We start from the raw sequence: 22,386 nt of genomic DNA, 5'->3' as shown, positions 1-22,386 counted from the left end.
CAACCCTGGTAATTATAGACCGGTGAGCCTTACTTCTGTTGTGGGAAAAGTATTGGAAAGGATTATGAGAGATAGGATTTATAATCACCTAGAAAAGAATAATTTGATTAGGGATAGTCAGCACGGTTTTGTGATGGGTAGGTCGTGCCTCACAAACCTTATTGAATTCTTTGAGAAGGTGACCAAAGAGGTGGATGAGGGTAAAGCGGTTGATGTGGTGTATATGGATTTCAGTAAAGCGTTTGATGAGGTTCCCCATGGTAAGCTTTTGCAGAAAATACGGACACATGGGATTGAGGGTGATTTAGTGGTTTGGATCAGGAATTGGCTAGCTGGAAGAAAACAAAGGGTGGTGGTTGATGGGAAATATTCATCCTGGAGCTCAGTTACTAGTGGTGTACCGCAAGGATCTGTTTTGGGGCCACTGCTGTTTGTCATTTTTATTAATGACTTGGATGAGGGCGTGGAAGGATGGATTAGTAAATTTGCGGATGACACTAAAGTCGGTGGAGTTGTAGACAGTGCGGAGGGAAGTGGCAGCTTACAGAGGAACATAGATAAGCTGCAGAGCTGGGCTGAGAGGTGGCAAATGGAGTTTAATGCGGAAAAATGTGAGGTGATTCACTTTGGAAGTAGTAACAGGAATACAGAGTACTGGGCTAATGGTAAGATACTTGGTAGTGTGGATGAACAGAGGGATCTGGGTGTGCATGTGCATAGATCCCTGAAAGTTGGCACCCAGGTTGATAGGGTTGTTAAGAAGGCGTACGGTGTGTTAGCTTTTATTGGTAGAGGGATTGAGTTTCGGAGCCAGGAGGTCATGCTGCAACTGTACAAAACTCTGGTGCGGCCACATTTGGAGTATTGCGTACAGTTCTGGTCGCCGTATTATAGGAAAGATGTGGAAGTGTTGGAAAGGGTGCAGAGGAGATTTACCAGGATGTTGCCTGGTATGGTGGGAAAATCGTATGAGGAAAGGCTGAGGGGCTTGAGGTTGTTTTCGTTAGAGAGAAGAAGATTAAGAGGTGACTTAATAGAGGCATACAAGATGATCAGAGGATTAGATAGGGTGGATAGTGAGAGCCTTTTTCCTCAGATGGTGTTGGCTAGCACAAGGGGACATAGCTTTAAATTGAGGGGTGAGAGATGTAGGACAGATGTTAGAGGTAGGTTCTTTACTCAGAGTAGTAAGGGCGTGAATGCCCTGCCTGCAGCAGTGGTGGACTCGTCAACTTTGAGAGCGTTCAAGTGGTTATTGGATAAACATATGGATGATATTGGAATCCAAGGGGCTGCTGCCCGATGGATCCAGAACTGGCTTGCTCAAAGGAGGCAGAGAGTGGGTATCGATGGGTCTTTTTCGAAATGGAGGTCGGTCACCAGTGGTGTGCCCCAGGGATCTGTTCTGGGACCCTTGCTGTTTGTCATTTTCATAAATGACCTGGATGAGGAAGTGGAGAGTTGGGTTGGTAAGTTTGCCGATGACACAAAGGTTGGTGGGGTTGTGGATAGTCTGGAGGGATGTCAGAAGTTACAGAGGGACATAGATAGGATGCAAGACTGGGCGGAGAAGTGGCAGACTGCTCCACCATTCAATAAGGTCATGGCTGATGTGATTGTAATGTCAACCTCACATTCCTGTCTACAGATAACCTTTCACCCCCTCGTTGATCAAGAATGTACCTAGCTCTGCCTTAAAAATAGTCAAAAACTCTGCTTCCACTGCCTTTTGAGGGAGAGAGTTCCAGACAACCTTCAGAGAAAAAAATTCCCCTTATCTGTTGTAAATGAACGACCCTTTTCTGTTAAAAAAAGTCACCCCCAAGTTCCAGATTCTCCCACAAGAGGAAACATGCTCTCCACATTCACCCTGTCAACACCCCTCAGGGTCAAGGTTTTAAAGAACAAAGAAAATTATAGCACAGGAACAGGCCCTCCAAGCCTGCACCAACCATGCTGCCTGACTGAACTAAAACTCCCTACCCTTCCGGGGACCATATCCCTCTATCCCTATCCTATTCATGGATTTGTCCAGATGCCCCTTAAAACTCACTATCGTATCTATTTCCACTACCTCCCCCGGCAGCAAGTTCCAGGCACTAATGGATTTGATGGAAGTTACCTTACTCTTCAAAACTCCAGTTGATACAAACCTAACCTCTCCAACCTTTCCTCATAAAACAACATGCACATTCCTGGTACGACTCCAGTAAATCTTCTCCAAACTGCTTCTAATGCATTTACATCTTTCCTTAAATAAGACGACCAATACTGTGCACAATACTCCGGATGTGGTCTCACCAATGTCCTGTACAACAGAAGCATAACCTCCCTCGTTTTGTAATCAATTCCTCTCACAATAAACATTAACATTCCACAGAACCATAGAACATTACAGCACAGAAACAGGCCTTTTGGCCCTTCTTGTCTGTGCCAAACCATTTTTGTGTCTAGTCCCACTGACCTGCACCTGGACCATATCCCTCCACACCCCTCTCATCCATGTACCTGTCCAAGTTCCATTAGCTTTCCCATTGCTGTATTGCTTTCTCATGCGGTCCCTGCATACTAGCTATTTTTGGTTCATGCTGTCAGGATACCCTGATCCCTCTGAATGTCAGAGCTCTGCAATCTCTCACCATTTAGATAATAAGTTCCTATTTTATTCTTCCTGTCGAAATGAACAATTTCATATTTGCACTGGAGTGTCCCCAATTTTGGGCACAGTACTTGGGAAGGATGAAGAAACTTTAGAGCGTGACTTCAGCTACACGGACAAATAGGAAAAGAGGGGTAAGTTCTCAAAGATGAAAAGGTTCAAAGGAAATTTCAGGGGGCAGGGAGGGGGAGGGCAGGGAGGGGGGGGCAGAGGTGTGGGGGGCGGCAGAGGGGGGGGCAGAGGTGTGGGGGGGAGAGGCGGGGGGGGGGGGGGGGGGGGGGAGGAGGAGGCCAGGGGGGCGGGGGTGGCCGAGGGGGCGGGGGAGGCCGAGGGGGCGGGGGAGGCCGAGGGGGGGGGGGAAGGTGGTGGGGGGGTAAAAGGGGTGGGGGGGGTAAAAGGGGTGGGGGGGTAAAAGGGGTGGGGGGGTAAAAGGGGTGGGGGGTAAAAGGGGTGGGGGGTAAAAGGGGTGGGGGGTAAAAGGGGTGGGGGGTAAAAGGGGTGGGGGGTAAAAGGGGTGGGGGGTAAAAGGGGTGGGGGGTAAAAGGGGTGGGGGGTAAAAGGGGTGGGGGGTAAAAGGGGTGGGGGGGTAAAAGGGGTGGGGGGGTAAAAGGGGTGGGGGGGTAAAAGGGGTGGGGGGGGAAAAGGGGTGGGGGGGGAAAAGGGGTGGGGGGTAAAAGGGGTGGGGGGTAAAAGGGGTGGGGGGGTAAGGGGTGGGGGGGTAAGGGGTGGGGGGGTAAGGGGTGGGGGGGTAAAAGGGGGTGGGGGGGTAAAAGGGGTGGGGGGGTAAAAGGGGTGGGGGGGTTAAAGGGGTGGGGGGGTTAAAGGGGTGGGGGGGTTAAAGGGGTGGGGGGGTTAAAGGGGTGGGGGGGGTAAAGGGGTGGGGGGGTTAAAGGGGTGGGGGGGTTAAAGGGGTGGGGGGGTAAAAGGGGTGGGGGGGTAAAAGGGGTGGGGGGGTAAAAGGGGTGGGGGGTAAAAGGGGTGGGGGGGTAAAAGGGGTGGGGGGTAAAAGGGGTGGGGGGTAAAAGGGGTGGGGGGGTAAAAGGGGTGGGGGGGTAAAAGGGGTGGGGGGTAAAAGGGGTGGGGGGTAAAAGGGGTGGGGGGTAAAAGGGGTGGGGGGTAAAAGGGGTGGGGGGTAAAAGGGGTGGGGGGTAAAAGGGGTGGGGGGGTAAAAGGGGTGGGGGGGTAAAAGGGGTGGGGGGGTAAAAGGGGTGGGGGGGTAAAAGGGGTGGGGGGGGTAAAAGGGGTGGGGGGGTAAAAGGGGTGGGGGGGTAAAAGGGGTGGGGGGGTAAAAGGGGTGGGGGGGTAAAAGGGGTGGGGGGGTAAAAGGGGTGGGGGGTAAAAGGGGTGGGGGGGTAAAAGGGGTGGGGGGGTAAAAGGGGTGGGGGGGTAAAAGGGGTGGGGGTAAAAGGGGTGGGGGGTAAAAGGGGTGGGGGGGTAAGGGGTGGGGGGGTAAAAGGGGTGGGGGGGTAAAAGGGGTGGGGGGGTAAAAGGGGTGGGGGGGTAAAAGGGGTGGGGGGGTAAAAGGGGTGGGGGGTAAAAGGGGTGGGGGGGTTAAAGGGGTGGGGGGGTTAAAGGGGTGGGGGGGTTAAAGGGGTGGGGGGGTTAAAGGGGTGGGGGGGTAGGTGGGGGGGTTAAAGGGGTGGGGGGGTAAAAGGGGTGGGGGGGTAAAAGGGGTGGGGGGGTAAAAGGGGTGGGGGGGTAAAAGGGGTGGGGGGGTAAAAGGGGTGGGGGGGTAAAAGGGGTGGGGGGGTAAAAGGGGTGGGGGGGTAAAAGGGGTGGGGGGTAAAAGGGGTGGGGGGATAAAAGGGGTGGGGGGGTAAAAAGGGGTGGGGGGTAAAAGGGGTGGGGGGGTAAAAGGGGTGGGGGGTAAAAGGGGTGGGGGGTAAAAGGGGTGGGGGGTAAAAGGGGTGGGGGGTAAAAGGGGTGGGGGGTAAAAGGGGTGGGGGGGTAAAAGGGGTGGGGGGGTAAAAGGGGTGGGGGGGTAAAAAGGGGTGGGGGGGGTAAAAGGGGTGGGGGGTAAAAGGGGTGGGGGGGTAAAAGGGGTGGGGGGGTAAAAGGGGTGGGGGGGTAAAAGGGGTGGGGGGGTAAAAGGGGTGGGGGGTAAAAGGGGTGGGGGGTAAAAGGGGTGGGGGGTAAAAGGGGTGGGGGGTAAAAGGGTGGGGGGTAAAAGGGGTGGGGGGGTAAAAGGGGTGGGGGGGTAAAAGGGGTGGGGGGTAAAAGGGGTGGGGGGGTAAAGGGGTGGGGGGGGTAAAGGGGTGGGGGGGTTAAAAGGGGTGGGGGGGTAAAAGGGGTGGGGGGGTAAAAGGGGTGGGGGGGTAAAAAGGGGTGGGGGGTAAAAGGGGTGGGGGGGTAAAAGGGGTGGGGGGGTAAAAGGGGTGGGGGGGTAAAAGGGGTGGGGGGGTAAAAGGGGTGGGGGGGTAAAAGGGGTGGGGGGTAAAAGGGGTGGGGGGGTAAAAGGGGTGGGGGGGTAAAAAGGGGTGGGGGGGTAAAAGGGGTGGGGGGGTAAAAGGGGTGGGGGGGTAAAAGGGGTGGGGGGGTAAAGGGGTGGGGGGGTAGGGGTGGGGGGGTAAAAGGGGTGGGGGGGTAAAAGGGGTGGGGGGGTAAAAGGGGTGGGGGGTTAAAAGGGGTGGGGGGTAAAAGGGGTGGGGGGGTAAAAGGGGTGGGGGGGTAAAAGGGGTGGGGGGTAAAAGGGGTGGGGGGGTAAACGGGTGGGGGGGTAAAAAGGGGTGGGGGGGTAAAAGGGTGGTGGAGTTTTGGGGTGGGGGGGTAAAAGGGGTGGGGGGGTAAAAGGGGTGGGGGGGTAAAAGGGGTGGGGGGTAAAGGGGTGGGGGTAAAAGGGGTGGGGGGGTAAAAGGGGTGGGGGGGGGTAAAAGGGGTGGGGGGGTAAAAGGGGTGGGGGGGTAAAAGGGGTGGGGGGGTAAAAGGGGTGGGGGGGTAAAAGGGGTGGGGGGGTAAAAGGGGTGGGGGGGTAAAAGGGGTGGGGGGGTAAAAGGGGTGGGGGGGTAAAAGGGGTGGGGGGGTAAAAGGGGTGGGGGGGTAAAAAGGGGTGGGGGGGTAAAAGGGGTGGGGGGGTAAAAGGGGTGGGGGGGTAAAAGGGGTGGGGGGGTAAAAGGGGTGGGGGGGTAAAAGGGGTGGGGGGGTAAAAGGGGTGGGGGGGTAAAAGGGGTGGGGGGGTAAAAGGGGTGGGGGGGTAAAAGGGGTGGGGGGGTAAAAGGGGTGGGGGGGTAAAAGGGGTGGGGGGTTAAAAGGGGTGGGGGGGTAAAAGGGGTGGGGGGGTAAAAGGGGTGGGGGGGTAAAAGGGGTGGGGGGTAAAAGGGGTGGGGGGGTAAAAGGGGTGGGGGGGTAAAAGGGGGGGGGTAAAAGGGGTGGGGGGGTAAAGGGGTGGGGGGTAAAAGGGGTGGGGGGGTAAAAGGGGTGGGGGGGTAAAAGGGGTGGGGGGGTAAAAGGGGTGGGGGGGTAAAAAGGGGTGGGGGGTAAAAGGGGTGGGGGGGTAAAAGGGGTGGGGGGGTAAAAGGGGTGGGGGGGTAAAAGGGTGGGGGGGTAAAAGGGGTGGGGGGGTAAAAGGGGTGGGGGGGTAAAAGGGGTGGGGGGGTAAAAGGGGTGGGGGGGTAAAAGGGGTGGGGGGGTAAAAGGGGTGGGGGGGTAAAAGGGGTGGGGGGGTAAAAGGGGTGGGGGGTAAAAGGGGTGGGGGGGTAAAAGGGGTGGGGGGGTAAAAGGGGTGGGGGGGTAAAAGGGGTGGGGGGTAAAAGGGGTGGGGGGTAGGTAGAGGGGGGGATGGCAAAACACGATCACTATTCTGAAGAAAATAACCTGAAGTCCAGGACTAGGGGTCACAGTCTAACAATAAGTGGTAAGCCATTCAGGAGTGAGATGAAACATAGAAACATAGATAAACTACAGCACCAAACAAGCCCTTCGGCCCCACTAGTTGTGCCGAACATATCCCTACCTTCTAGGCCTACCTTTCACCCTCCATCCTATTAAGTCCCATGTATTCATCCAGGAGTCTCTTAAAAGACCCTATTGAGTTTGCCTCCACCACCACTGACGGCAGCCGATTCCACTCGCCCACCGCCCTCTGTGTGAAAAACTTACCCTAACATTTCCCCTGTACCTACCCCCCAGCACCTTAAACCTGTGTCCTCTCGTAGCAGACATTTCCACCCTGGGAAAAAGCCTCTGAGAGTCCACCCGATCTATGCCTCTCAACATCTTATACACCTCTATTAGGTCTCCTCTCATCCTACCTCTCTCCAAGGAGAAAAGACCGAGCTCCCTCAGCCTATCCTCATAAGGCATTCCACTCAATCCAGGCAACATCCTTGTAAATCTCCTCTGCACCCTTTCAATCTTTTCCACATCCTTCCTGTAATGAGGCGACCAGAACTGAGCACAGTACTCCAAGTCTAAATGAAGAATAACATCTTCACTCGGAGTTGTGAACCTGTGGAATTCTCTACCACAGAAAGCTGTGGGGGCCAGTTCATTAGATATTTTCAAAAAAGAGCTGGACGTGCCCCTTGTGGCGGAAGGGATCTTGGGGAACGGAGAGAAAGCGGGAGTGGGATACTGAAAGTGCATGATCAATCATGCTCATATTGAATGGTGGTGCAGGCTCGATGGGCTGAATGGCCTATTCCTGCACCTATTTACTATATTTCTAACTTCAGACTCCTTTTCCCAATTGAACTCTAAATCTGTGTCGTCCTATATTATTCTTACTGTCATTCCATGCTTAAGGATGAGTTTCATGAGGTCTTCCTCTATTGTGGCCAAGAAGGTCTCACTTGGATGCTCCATCAATGGGACTACCAGTTCCAAAATCTTTGCCACATTGCAGATGACGAGGAAATCACTCTGTGTCTGGAAATGGGGAAAAAAGGGAAATTTTAATTTTATAATGCAGAACGAGACCATTTGGCCCTTTGCCCTCATGCTGGCTCTCTGAAAGAGGGCTCTTAGATGTTCATTTCACACTATAGTTAAAAAAGTCCACCAACGCCTCTCCTTTCTCAGCAGACTAAGAAAATTTGGCATGTCAGCTACAACTCTCACCAACTTTTACAGATACACCATAGAAAGCATTCTTTCTGATTGTATCACAGCCTGGTACGGCTCCTGCTCTGCCCAAGACCACAAGTAATTACAAAAGGTCATGAATGTAGCCCAATCCATCACGCAAACCAGCCTCCCATCCATTGACTCTGTCTACACTTCCCGCTGCCTCGGCAAAGCAGCCAGCATAATCAAGGACCCCACGCACCCCGGACTTTCTCTCTTCCACCTTCTTCCTTTGGGAAAAAGATACAAAAGTCTGAGGTCACGAACCAAACGACTCAAGAATAGCTTCTTCCCTGTTGCTGTCAGACTTTTGAATGGACTTACCTCGCATTAAGTTGATCTTTCTCTACACCCTAGCTATGACTGTAACACGACATTCTGCACTCTCTCCTTTCCTTCTCTATGAACGGTATGTTTTGTCTGTATAGCGCGCAAGAAACAATACTTTTCACTGTAAATCAATAAATCAAACCAAATCAAAAACACTAATACAAAGTTGAGTTATTTAACCTGAATCAGCCAGTGAACAGCCATATTAAACCAACCTGTTCCCATTTCCCTTCACTACCTGCTAAGCCTATAACCCTGGAATTGAATTCCACAGCAGAATCATAGAGCAGGATGTCATCCAGCCCATCATATCCACACTGGTTAACAAACAGCCACCCAGCCTAAAACACTTGCCAGTTCATGGTTCAGAGCCTTGGATATTATGGCACTTAAAGTGCACATTCAAGTACTTTTAAAAACGTTATGAGAATACCCGACCAGCGGAAACCTCAAGCCCTTTCAGAATTTTATACTTTTCAATGGGATTGCCTCTTTCTTCTAAGCTACAGAGAAAACAGAACCTGTTTGCTCAGCCTCTCATCATAGGACAAGCTCCTCACCCCAGACAGCAATTTCATAAACTTTGGCTGCACTGCCTGCAATGCAAGTATAATCTCTTCTTAAGCATAGGAGACCAAAACGGCATGAAATACGCGAGAGGCACACTCACCAAAACCCTGTACAACTCTAACAGCGCTGTCAAATCCTATCAGGATCTTATTTGTTTCAGTAAGGTCACCTCTCATTCTTCTAAACCCCAATGGACATAGGTTCAACCTGCTCAACCTTTCCTCATAAGATGAGGGGCAATTTAGCATGGGCGGCACGGTGGTTAGCATTGTTGCCCCACAGCGCCAGGGACCCAGGTTCGATTCCCAGCTTGGGTCACTGTCTGCATGGAGTTTGCACATTCTCCTCTTGTCTGCTTGGGTTTCCTCCGCGTGCTCCGGTTCCTTCCCACAGTCCAAAGGTGTGCAGGTTAGGTGCATTGGCCATGTTAAATTGCCCCTTAGTGTCGGGGGACTAACTAGGGTAAATGCATAGGGTTATAGGGATAGGGCCTGGGTGGGATTGTGGTCGTTGCAAACTCGATGGGCCAAATGGCCGCCTCCTGCACTGTAGGATTCCATGATCAATGAAGTCAGCATTTTACCAGTATGGCATCAAGGAGCCATAGCAAAACAGGGAATCGGGAGAATACCCTCATTGGTTTACGCCAGTCATACCTGGCGTAAAGGAAGATTGTTGTGGTGGTTGGATGTCAATCATCTCACCTCCAGGACATCACAGACATACCACTCTGGTGAAGAAATTTCTCCTAATATAGTGTTCAATTCTGGTCGCCACACTACCAGAAGGATGTGGAGGCTTTGGAGAGAGTGCAGAAAAGATTTACCAGGATGTTGCCTAGTATGGAGGGCATTAGCTATGAAGAGAGATTGGAGAAACTTGGTTTGTTCTCACTGGAGCGACGGGGGTTGAGGGGCGACCTGATAGAAGTCTACAAGATTATGAAAGGCATGGACAGAGTGGATAGTCAGAAGCTTTTTCCCAGGGTGGAAGAGTCAATTACTAGGGGGCACAGGTTTAAGGTGCAAGGGGCAAGGTTTAAAGGAGATATACAAGGCAGATTTTATACACAGAGAGTTGTGGGTGCCTGGAACTCAATGCCGGGGGAGGTAGTGGAAGCAGATACGATAGTGAGTTTTAAGGGGCATCTTGACAAATACCATGAATAGGATGGGAATAGAGCGATATGGTCCCCGGAAGGGTAGGGGGTTTTAGTTCAGTCGGGCAGCATGGTCGCTGCAGGTGTGGAGGGCTGAAGGGCCTGCTCCTGTGCTGTAATTTTCTTTGTTCCAACTTAAATCCTGAGCCAGCATAATTAAGGACCCCACGCACCCTCAATCAATCCAACCTACACATCTTAGAAACAGAAAAACTACAGCACAAAACAGGCCCTTCGGCCCCACAGGTTGTGCCAAACATATCCCTACCTTTTAGGCCTACCTATAACCCTCCATCCTATTAAGTCCCATGTACTCATCCAGGAGTCTCTTAAAAGACCCTATTGAGTTTGCCTCTTTCTTAAAGTCAACATAGTCACATATCTTAAATTTGTTTCCACATTAGCCAGTGGAAATGTCATTTCTGAGTTATTAAAGTATCTCAATTTTGAACACCTCCTTCAGATCTCTGAGCATTCTCTAATGTTTTGTATTTGCAAGGCCAGCATCAATTGGCCATTGAAATAAAAGCAAAACAGTACAGATGCTGGAAATCTGAAATTTAAAAAAGTGCTAGAAAAACTCAGCAGGTCGGCACCTGTGGAGAGAGAAAGTTAACATTTCGGGTCAAATATCTCTCTTCCTTGGAACCAAAGGTCATATTCATTGCAAAACGTCAACACTGTTTCTCCCAGATTTCTACATTAAAAAAAGAATGTTTCAGAGTAATAAACAATCTCTCTTTTGGAAGTGGCACAGATAAACTGCATTATCAGGGAAGCAATGGTCAATTTGCCATCCGTCTAACAGAAAGCTGGAGGAATTCCTACGTCCCAGTCTAGAATTGTAGGACAAGCATTACGTTGACCTTACCACAGGAATGCTTTAAATTAGAAGCTCCAGAGTTTGAGTTCACCCGTTTTGTTAATAAAGCTGCCAACACAGCAGTACTGGACAGTCATGAAGTACTGATACAAGGCTGCTAAAATGTCAGGATCCAAACCAAAGTATAGTACGTGCATCAGCAGTCAATGAAAGCACTCAAGTCATATGGCTGAATTCGGTACCGATACCAGTTATTTTGCATACATCTTAAATTCATCAATTTAACACAAGTGAAAATCCATATGAAAGGAATAGGAAGTGTTAAACTGAACTAACAGCTGGAGTTGGATGGCAGAGGCTGCACTTACATTACACTTCGTGGTAAGATATGGCTGAAGCGTCATTGCATGTTTCACCATCAGATGCGGCTGGATTTTGCTGAACAAGTATAAGGTGATTAAACAGGCCACCAGACAGTTGGTATTCATGCCTTTACTATCTGAATCTGAAGGGATAAAACAGGAGTTAACACTAGCAGTCAAAACACCTCATGTGACATGGAGCCAATAACAACATATTGCCCATAAATAACCTGGGTCAAGCCTCATCATTTAATCATCAAAATTATTTCAGCATAATTTTTGCTGCAGAAAGGTTTTGGGGACTATTTTCAGAAACAGAGAATGAAGTGGGTGAAAAATTTCATTGATGCAATGTAGAACCAATGCTCAAGGATATCATCCTGACTGAGTAGGAGCTTGGCACATGGCTCGATTTGCTGGGACAGTGTAGCAGCAGCTTTATTCTGTACCTAGTCCCGTGCTGTACCTTTCCTAGGGTTCTTTGATGGGGTGATGCAGAAGAAGCTTTACCGTGCATCTAACTCAGTGTCTTATGTACCCTTGGAGCCTTCCACATTTCTATGGAAGATAAATGAACATAAACTACATTCTCCGTAGTTGAACAGAAAAGGTGCCTGGAAGTAGTTGTGGAGAAGAGTGAATAGGGATATCACAGAGAATGGAATCACCTGGAAAATGGGGATGACATGGTCAAGGGTCCTGTTAACAAGTGGCTGTGGATTAGGGAGAACATTGCAAAGACTCTGATGTTGTGAAGCTAGAGAAAATGCCACAAAGCAGGGGGAATAGACCAAAACGGATAGAGCCTTCCAGGAAGGGAGGATATAAGAATCTAGTTCTCATCACACTAGCAGCTCTTATAACACGACTGTAGCTGTTATAACTGGCTGCTTTTTAAAAATGTATTTTTTCATGGGATCAATGATCATTGCATGGTCACCATTCTTGAGACTAGATTTAAACTTAATCAGTTCCCATGGTAGCATTTGAACATGTGTCCCCAGAGCATTAGCTTGGGCCTCTAGATTACTTACCCAGAGACATTCCCAATGTGCCACCTTCTCCCACATCTTAAACCAAAATAACCCTAAAATATATTAATTTAAAATTAAAGTTATGTATTGGCATCAAATAATATCAACAAGTTAGCCGGTAAGGAAAAGCCACGATCAAGTCAATGGTCAGACATAAAACAGTCAGGGTGAAGAAAACTTCACATCTGACAAAGCATACGGGATCATCAGTAGAGGCATGACGTAGGGAGGCTATGCTGAACCTATATAAAGCTCTGGATAGGCCAGAGCTAGAGTATTGCATCCAGATCTGATCAGCACACTCTAGGAAGGATGCAGAGAGTGCAGAGGAGATATACTGAAATGGTTTCAGGGATGGAGGATTTTAGTTACAAGGTTAGATTGGAAAAGCTGGGGTTGTTCTACTTGAAGCAAAGGAGGTTGACATGGGATTTAAGAGGGGCACAAGTTGATGATGAGTTTAGGTAAGGTAAACAAAGAAAAGCTGTTCCTATTGGCGCAGCAGCTGGGATGTGTTAAAGAACTTTTAGCATAGCAGTTGATAATGACTACCTAGGAGGGTGGTGGAAGCCGAGAGGAAGAACGATTTCAAATCAAAATTGGATGGGCATTTGAGAGAAATTAACTTTCTGGGCATGGGGATAAAAGGGAGGGCAGGGGAAAGAAATAGGGTTGATTGGAAGGCTTTACAGAGAGCCAGTATGGGACTTGATGGGCTGAATAGTTTCCGTGCTGCAAAGGTATTCATGACATGACTTTTAATGGGGACTGAACGGTTATATTTAATCTCTTTTCCATTTACCTGCTAGTGATTCCTCATATTTCAGAATGTGCTCCACCAGATTATCCACTATCTGCACACAGGCCTTCTTCACAGGCTTGTATGAGGCATCTTCCTCAGACTTCAACAACTGAAAGCATACAGCAGAGTTCAGTTAACTTTGTCTATAGTCCCCTGCTGGCAGCCAATATCTATTCCACCACAGTTGCCAGATGAAGTTGACATATCTACTGGCACAGACAAAATGGGCTGAATGGCCTCTTCTGGATTGTAAGTTTTCTATGGTTCTATATTTTCGGTGAGCATACCATATATGTGACTGGTCATCTACATTTCAATTGACTGAACACAAATGCTGAATGCTCTCAATCTAAAGCGCAGTCAATTTAATCACCTGCTAAAGTTATAAGGGCGCCGGCAGCAATTACTCATCTCAGCCCGAGCACAACATTTGGATTCCATAGCTGAAACTTTCCAAAATACATTTCCATCCAAACCTCAGCCTAGTTAAGGGGTTAAGCACAGGGGTATGGCATTGAGATAGAGTAGCTTGATCAGACTGAATGGCGGAGCAGACTCGAAGGGCCTATACCTGCCCTTATTTCTATGTTACTTGAAAGGTTCATAATACAGTAGAAAATCAAGTGAAAACAGCAACTTGTACATACACACACACACACACACACATATATATATATATAATGGGATGCGGGTGCCATTGAAAAGGACAGCATTTGTTGTCCATCACCGACTGCCCTGCTAGACCATTACCAAGAACAGTTACTCGTCAACCACATTATTGTGGAGCTGGAGTCACATGTAAGCCACACCAGTTTGTGTGTGCAAAATGTGGGCTCATGGCTAGTCAACAATCTCAGACTGAAGGAACCCCTAAGTTGTCGTAATCATATGATTGAATTTTACATTCAGTTTGAGGGAGAGGAGACAATATTTTGAGGGTCTGAGACAATATTTTTAAACTTAAATAGAGGGCATGAAAGTTGGGTTAACTAAAGTGAATTGGAAAATTAGGGTAAGAATTAGTTCAATCAAGATACAGGGCGAGCTAGACAGGGTAGATTCAGAAAGGATGTTCCCAATGGTGGGGGAATCCAGAACTAGGGGTCACAGTTTGAGAATAAGGGGTAAACCTTTTAGAACTGAGGTGTGGAGAAATTTCTTCACCCAGAGGGTGGGGAATGTGTGGAATTCACTATCACCGAATGTAGTTGAGGACAAAACGTCTGATTTCAGGAAGAAATTATGATGTGGAGATGCCAGTGTTGGACTGGTTTGGACAAAATAAAAGGTCATATGACACCAGGTTATAGTCCAACAGGTTTATTTGAAATCACAAGCTTTCAGAGCGCTGACTTCACCTGATGAATGAGCAGTGCTCCAAAAGCTTGTAATTTCAAATAAACCAGTTGGACTATAACCTGGTGTCATGTTACCTCTCCAGAAGAAATTAGATATAGCTCTTGGGGCCAAAGGGGTCAAGAGATATTCGGATATTGAATTCGATGATCAGTCTGGATCAAAATGAATGGTGGAGCAGGCTCAAAGGGCCGAATGGCGTATTACTGCTTCTAGTTTCTAAGACATATATTTCAGAGGATATTTCAGAATAAACAGAATTTGATACATTCCAATGAGTAGGAAAAAGTCCAAGGGACGGACACATCATCCGTAGAGAAGCTAATGATAGTATCAAACTGAAAGAGAAAGCATATAATTGTGCAAAGACAGGTGGAAGGCTAAAATATAAGGACGGTTAATAAGGAGGGAAAAATTAAAGTACTGGAGAAAGATAGCCAGAAATACAAAACCAGATACTAAAAGTTTCTTTTAATATTTCAAAAAGAAACAACCATTGGTCCTATAGAGTGGGAGAATTGATAATGGAAAACAAGGAGATGTTAGGTTAATTTTGCATGAGTCTTCACTACAAAGAACACAAGTAACATCCCAGAAGCAGCTATTAACCAGGAAATGGAGAGGAGGGAGGAACGCAGGAAAATTACAATCACCAGAGAAGTGGTATTGAGTAAATTGTTGGAGCTGCGGGCTGACAGGATGGACTTCATCCTAGGGTCTTAAAGGCAGTGGCTAGTGAGATAGTTGATGCATCGGTTTGAATTTTCCAAAACTCCCTCGATTCAAGAAAAATCCCATCAGGATGGAAGATAGCAAATGTAACTCCATTATACAAAAAGGGAGACAGCAAGTGGGAAGCTACAGGCCAGTTAATTTCACATCTTTAAAAAAATATTTTATTAGTATCACAAATAGGCTTACATTAACACTGCAATTACGTTATTCTGAAAATCCCTTAATCCGCTGCACTCTGGCGCCTGTTCGGGTACACTGAGGAAGAATTTAGCATGGCCAATGCACCTAACCAGCACATCTTTCAGACTGTGGGAGGAAACTGGAACACGCGTAGGAAACTCACGCAGACACAGGGAAAACATGCGGAGTCCGCACAGACAGTGACCAAAGCCGGGAATCGAACCGGGGCCCCTTGGTGCTGTGAAGCAGCAGTACTAACCACTGTGCCACCCTGTCATAGGGAAAATGGTAAAAGCTTTGATTAAAGTTATAGCAGGGCACTTGGAGATGCTCAAGGTAATCAGGCAAAGTCAACATGGTTTTGTGAAAGGGAAATCATGTTTAATCAACTTATTGGATTTCCTTGAGAAAGTAACAAGTGCTGTGGTTAAAGGGGAATTGGTGGATGTACTGTACTTAGATTTCCAGAAGGCGTTTGAAACAAAAACAGAAAATGCTGGAAAAGCATAGCAGGTCTACTGGAAAAACTGGCAAATCTGCTGAGTTTTTCCCGCATTTTCTCTTTTTGTTTCAGATTCCAACATCCACAGTATTTTGCTCATCTAAGGATATGGATAGGTTAAATAAGTGGGCAGAGATCTGGCAAATGGAGTATAATCTGGGAAAGTGTGAAATTGTCAATCTTAGCAGAAAGAATAAAAAAGCATATTACCTAAATGGTGAGAGGTTGCAGAGGGATCTATCTGGATGTCCGAGCGCATGAATCACAAAGGACTAGTATGCAGGTAAAGCAAATAATTCGGAAAGCTAATAGAAAGTGATTTATCATTTAGTGTGTGGGAAATGGATTACAGAAATAGGGAAGATATGCTTCAGTTCTACAGAGCACTAATGAGACCACATCTGGAGTTGTGTACACAGCATTGGTCACCTTATTTAAGGAAGGATGTCAATGCATTGGAGGCAGTTCAGATGTTTCCCAGACTAACATCTAGAATGGGCATGTTGTTTTATGAGGAAAGATTGGACAGACTAGGCTTGTAAACACAGGAGTTTAGAAGAGTAAGAGGTGACTTGGCTAAACACATAATATGCTGAGGGATCTTGACAAAGTGGACGTTTAGAGATTGCTTCCACTTGTGGGAGGATCTTCAATTCAGGATCACACATTCAAAACAGAGATCAAGTGAAATTTATTCACTCAGATGATTGTCTTTGGAACACTCTTCCTCAAAAGGTGGAAAAGGCAGAGGTGAATAGATTTTTGGTAAGCAAGGGGATGACAAGAGATTATCATGCAAGATTAAAGTGCATGGGATTGGAGGAAGTGTATTGAAATGGATAGAAAACTGGTTGGCAGAGGGGAAACAAAGAGTAGGAATTAATGGGTGCTTTTCAAATTGGCAGGCAGTAACTAGTGGGGTGCCACAGGGATTGGTGCTGGGACCCCAGCTATTCACAATATATATTAATGATTTGGATGAGGGAACAAAATGTAACATCTCAAAGTTTGCAGATGATACCAAGTTGGGTGGGAGGGTGAACTGTGACGAGGATGCAGAGATCCTTCAGAATGATCTGGACAGGTTGGGTGAGTGGGCAAATCAATGCCAGATGCAGTATAATTTGGATAAATGTGAGGTTATTCACTTTGGAAGCAAAAACAAGGCGACAGATTACTTCCTGAATGGCTGTAAACTGGGAGAGGGGATTGTGCAAGGGGACCCAGGTGTCCTTGTGCACCAGTCGCTGAAGGCAAGCATGTAGGTGCAGCAGGTGGTAAAGGCAGCAAATGGCATGTTGGTCTTCATTGCGAGAGAGGCAGAGCAGGCTCGAAGGGTCAAATGGTCTCCTCCTGCGCCTATCTTCTATGTTTCTACATCAGGGGTAGGCAGGATGCAGGTTTGAGGTAACTATCAGATCAGTCATTGTATTAAATGGCCACGCAGTTTCCAGTACAGCTACAACACTAGCATCTACCATGCAATGTAGAAAATTGCCCAGGTATGTCCTGTACCCAAGAAACAGGACAAATCCAACCGGGCCAATTACTGGTTCAAGCATAGACAAAAGAGCTCAACTCCAGAGATGAGGTGAGGGTAACTGCCCTTGACACCAAGGCAACATTTGACTGAGTATGGCATCAAGAAGCCCTCGCAAAATTGGCATAAATGGAAATCAGGGGGAAAACTCTCCATTGGTTGCAGTTATACCCAGCAAAAGGGAGATGGTCGTGCTGCTTGGAGGTTAATTTTCGCAGCTCCAGGACATCATTGCAGGAGTTTCTCAGGGTAGTGTCCGAGGCCCATTCATCTTCAGCTGCATCATCAATGACCTTCCCTCCATCATAAGGTCAGAAGTGGGGATGTTTGGCGACGACTGCAATATATTCAGCATCATTCACGACTCTTCAGATACTGAAGCAATCCATGTCCAATTGCAGCCAGCCCTGGACAAAATCCAGGCTTGGGCTGGCAAGTTTTTTTAAAACCCCGAAGCTAGTCCCAATTACCCGCATTTGGCCCATATCCTTCTTTACCCATCTTACCCATGTAACACTCTAAACGCAAAAGACAAAAATTGTACCCGCCTCTACTACTACCTCTGGCAGCTTGTTCTAGACACTCACCACCGTGTGTGAAAAAAATTGCCCCTTTGGACCCATTTGTATCTCTCCCCTCTCACCTTAAACCTATGCCCTCTAGTTTTAGACTCCCCTACCTTTGGGAAAAGATATTGGCTTTCTAGCTGATCTATGTAACTCATTATTTTACAGACCTCTATATGATCACCCCTCAGCCTTCTACGGTCCAGAGAAAAAAGTCCCAGGAGCTTAGAAGGCTGAGGGGTGATCCTGTGAAAGAATAGAACAAAGAACAATACAGCACAGGAACAGGCCCTTCGGCCCTCCCAGCCTGCGCTGCTCATGTGCCCACTAGACCATTCTTTTGTATCCCTCCATCCCCAGTCTGTTCATGTGGCTATCTCGGTAAGTCTTAAACGATCCCAGCGTGTCCGCCTCAATCACCCTGCTTGGCAGTGCATTCCAGGCCCCCACCACCCTCTGTGTAAAATACGTCCCCCTGACATCTGTGTTGAACCTTGCTCCCCTCACCTTGAACTCGTGACCCCTTGTGTTCGTCACCTCCGACCTGGGAAAAAGCTTCCCACTGTTCACCCTATCTATGCCGTTCATAATTTTATACACCTCTATTAGGTCGCCCCTCATCCTCCGTCTTTCCAGGGAGCACAACCCCAGTTTACCCAATCTCTCCTCATAGCTAAGACCCTCCATGCCAGGCAACATCCTGGTAAACCTTCTCTGCACTCTCTCCAAAGCTTCCACATCCTTCTGGTAGTGCGGCGACCAGAACTGGACGCAGTATTCCAAATGTGGCCTAACCAGCGTTCTATACAGCTGCAACATCAGACTCCAGCTTTTATACTCTATACCCCGTCCTATAAAGGCAAGCATACCATATGCCTTCTTCACCACCTTCTCCACCTGTGCTGACACCTTCAAGGATTTGTGGACTTGCACACCTAGGTCCCTCTGTGTTTCTATACTCTTGATGGCTCTGCCATTTATTGTATAACTCCCCCCTACATTAGTTCTTCCAAAATGCATCACTTCGCATTTATCTGGATTAAATTCCATCTGCCATTTCTCCGCCCAATTTTCCAGCCTATCTATATCCTGCTGTATTGTCCGACAATGTTCATCGCTATCCCCAAGTCCAGCTATCTTCGTGTCATCCGCAAACTTGCTGATAACACCAGTTACACCTTCTTCCAAATCATTTATATATATCACAAATAGCAGAGGTCCCAGTACAGAGCCCTGCGGAACACCACTGGTCACAGACCTCCAGCCGGAAAAAGACCCTGGATAGGCTGGGACTTTTTTCTCTGGAGCGTAGAAGGCTGAGGGGTGATCTTATAGAGGTCTATAAAATAATGAGGGGCACAGATCAACTAGATGGTCAATATCTTTTCCCAAAGGTAGGGGAGTCTAAATCTAGAGGGTATAGGTTTAAGGTGAGAGATACAAAAGTGCCCAGAGGGGCAGTTTTTTCACACAGAGGGTGGTGAGTGTCTGGAACAAGCTGCCAGAGGTAGTAGTAGAGGCAGATACAATTTTATCTTTTAAGAACATAAGAAATAGGAGCAGGAGTAGGCCATCTAGCCCCTCGAGCCTGCCCCGCCATTCAATAAGATCATGGCTGATCTGACGTGGATCAGTACCACTTACCCGCCTGATCCCCATAACCCTTAATTCCCTTACCGATCAGGAATCCATCCATCCGCGCTTTAAACATATTCAGCGAGGTAGCCTCCACCACCTCAGTGGGCAGAGAATTCCAGAGATTCACCACCCTCTGGGAGAAGAAATTCCTCCTCAACTCTGTCTTAAACCGACCCCCCTTTATTTTGAGGCTGTGTCCTCTAGTTTTAACTTCCTTACTAAGTGGAAAGAATCTCTCCGCCTCCACCCTATCCAGCCCCCGCATTATCTTATAAGTCTCCATAAGATCCCCCCTCATCCTTCTAAACTCCAACGAGTACAAACCCAATCTCCTCAGCCTCTCCTCATAATCCAAACCCCTCATCTCCGGTATCAACCTGGTGAACCTTCTCTGCACTCCCTCCAATGCCAATATATCCTTCCTCATATAAGGGGACCAATACTGCACACAGTATTCCAGCTGCGGCCTCACCAATGCCCTGTACAGGTGCATCAAGACATCCCTGCTTTTATATTCTATCCCCCTCGCAATATAGGCCAACATCCCATTTGCCTTCTTGATCACCTGTTGTACCTGCAGACTGGGCTTTTGCATCTCATGCACAAGGACCCCCAGGTCCCTTTGCACGGTAGCATGTTTTAATTTGTTTCCATTGAGATAGTAATCCCATTTGTTATTATTTCCTCCAAAGTGTATAACCTCGCATTTCTCAACGTTATACTCCATTTGCCATATCCTCGCCCACTCACTCAGCCTGTCCAAATCTCTCTGCAGATCTTCTTAGACAGTTACATGGGTAAGATGGGTATAGAGGGATATGGACCAAATGCGGGCAATTGGGACTAGCTTCGGGGTTTAAAAATGAGGGCGGCATGAACAAGTTGGGCCGAAGGGCCTGTTTCCATGCTGTAAACCTCTATGACTCCATGACAGGACAGCTAAAATCTTGGGGCTCTCGACCATTTCTATTTCATCCCCATTGATGTCGACAGGGGCATGTCCACCACTAAACTTTCTGAAGTCTATGACTATCTCCTTCGTTTTGTTGACAGTGCGAGAGGGTTTATTGTCGTCACACCAGTTCACCAGATTCTCTCTTTCCTGTACTCCGTCTCATCATTGTTTGAGATCCGACCAACTACGTTGGCATCATCAGCAAACTTGAAAATCGAGTTGGAGGGGAATTTGGCCGCACAGTCATAGGTGTATAAGGAGTATAGTAAAGGGTTGAGGACACAGCCTTGTGGGGCACCAGTGTGGGGGATGATCATGGAGGTGTTGTTGCCTATCCTGACTGATTGTGGTCTGTGAGTTAGGAAGTTCAGGATCCAGTCGCAGAGGGAGGTGCCGAGGCCCAGGCCATGGAGTTTGGAGATGAGTTTCGTGGGAATAATGGTGTTGAAGGCTGAGCTGTAGTTGATAAATAGGAGTATAACATAGGTGTCTTTGTTATCCAAGTATTCCAGGGTTGTGCATGGCCAGGGAGATGGCGCCTGCTGTAGACCCGCTGCGGCAATAGGCAAACTGTAGTCGATCCAGGAAATCTGGGAGGCCGGAATTGATTCGTGCCATAACTAATCTTTCGAAGCACTTCATAATGATGGATATCAGAGCCACCGGCCGATAGTCATTAAGGCACGCTGCCTGGCTTTTCTTAGGTACCGGGATGATGTCCGTCTTCTTGAAGCAGATAGGGACCTCAGATTGTTGTATAGAGAGGTTGAAGGTGTCTGCGAATACCACTGCCAGCTGGTCCACGCAGGATCTGAGTGCATGTCCGGGTACCCCATCCAGGCCAGCTGCTTTCCATGGATTGACCTTTGAGAAAGTTGCTCTGACATCTGCAATGGTGATCCCAGATACAGATTCATCCAGGGCTTCCACGGTGGAGGACATGCTCTCGCTGACCTCTTGCTCAAAACGGACATAGACTGCATTGAGCTCGTCAGGGAGGGGTGTATTGGTGCCAGCGATTTTACATGCCTTCATCTTGTAGCCTGTTATTGGCTCAGTCAAAGAAGACAGAGGGTAGCAGTGGAAGGGTGCGTTTCTGAATGGAGGGCTGTGACAAGTGGCATCCCTCAGGGATCAGTGCTGGGACCTTTGCTGTTTGTAATATATATATATATATAAAAATGATTTGGAGGAAAATGTAACTGGTTTGATTAGTAAGTTTGCAGACGACACAAAGGTTGGTGGATTTGCGGATAGTGATGAAGACCATCAGAGGATACAGCAGGATATAGATCAGTTGGAGACTTGGGCGGAGAGATGGTAGATGGAGTTTAATCCGGACAAATGTGAGGTAATGCATTTTGGAAGGTCTAATACAGATAGGAAATATACAGTAAATGGCAGAACCCTTAAGAGTATTGATAGGCAAAGGGATCTGGGTGTACAGGTACACAGGTCACTGAAAGTGGCAATGCAGGTGGAGAAGGTAGTCAAGAAGGCATACGGCATGCTTGCCTTCATCGGCCGGGGCATTGAATTTAAAAATTGGCAAGTCATGTTTGATAGAATTTGATAGAATTTTTTGAGGAGGTAACTAAGTGTGTTGATGAAGGTAGGGCAGTTGATGTCATATACATGGATTTTAGTAAGGCGTTTGATAAAGTCCCCCATGGTCGGCTTATGATGAAAGTGAGGAGGTGTGGGATAGAGGGAAAGTTGGCCGATTGGATAGGTAACTGGCTGTCTGACCGAAGACAGAGGGTGGTGGTCGATGGAAAATTTTCGGATTGGAGGCAGGTTGCTAGCGGTGTGCCGCAGGGATCAGTGCTTGGTCCTCTGCTCTTTGTGATTTTTATTAATGACTTAGAGGAGGGGGCTGAAGGGTGGATCAGTAAATTTGCTGATGACACCAAGATTGGTGGAGTAGTGGATGAGCTGGAGGGCTGTTGTAGGCTGCAAAGAGACATAGATAGGATGCAAAGCTGGGCTGAAAAATGGCAAATGGAGTTTAACCCTGATAAATGTGAGGTGATTCATTTTGGTAGGACAAATTTAAATGTGGATTACAGGGTCAAAGGTAGGGTTCTGAAGACTGTGGAGGAACAGAGAGATCT

General features: G+C 47.9%; 1 protein-coding gene across 10 annotated transcripts in view; it reads right to left on the bottom strand.

The window, feature by feature from the left end:
- LOC144495209 (nipped-B-like protein) overlaps positions 1 to 22,386 on the bottom strand; it is a 728,344-nt gene that overhangs the window by 160,509 nt on the left and 545,449 nt on the right. For all 10 annotated transcript variants that reach the window (XM_078215273.1, XM_078215271.1, XM_078215278.1 and 7 more), the window contains 3 exons: positions 12,801 to 12,909; positions 10,971 to 11,107; positions 7,382 to 7,522 (listed from right to left, as the gene is read on the bottom strand). In XM_078215273.1, the coding sequence (XP_078071399.1) occupies positions 7,382 to 7,522; positions 10,971 to 11,107; positions 12,801 to 12,909 (387 nt within the window). The remainder of the gene's footprint in view (positions 1 to 7,381; positions 7,523 to 10,970; positions 11,108 to 12,800; positions 12,910 to 22,386) is intronic.

Source organism: Mustelus asterias, chromosome 6 (genome assembly GCF_964213995.1).
Source record: "Mustelus asterias chromosome 6, sMusAst1.hap1.1, whole genome shotgun sequence".
Classification (NCBI taxonomy): domain Eukaryota; kingdom Metazoa; phylum Chordata; class Chondrichthyes; order Carcharhiniformes; family Triakidae; genus Mustelus; species Mustelus asterias.
The sequence above is the reverse complement of the archived record's forward strand: the minus strand, read 5'-3'. Positions and strand labels throughout refer to the sequence as shown.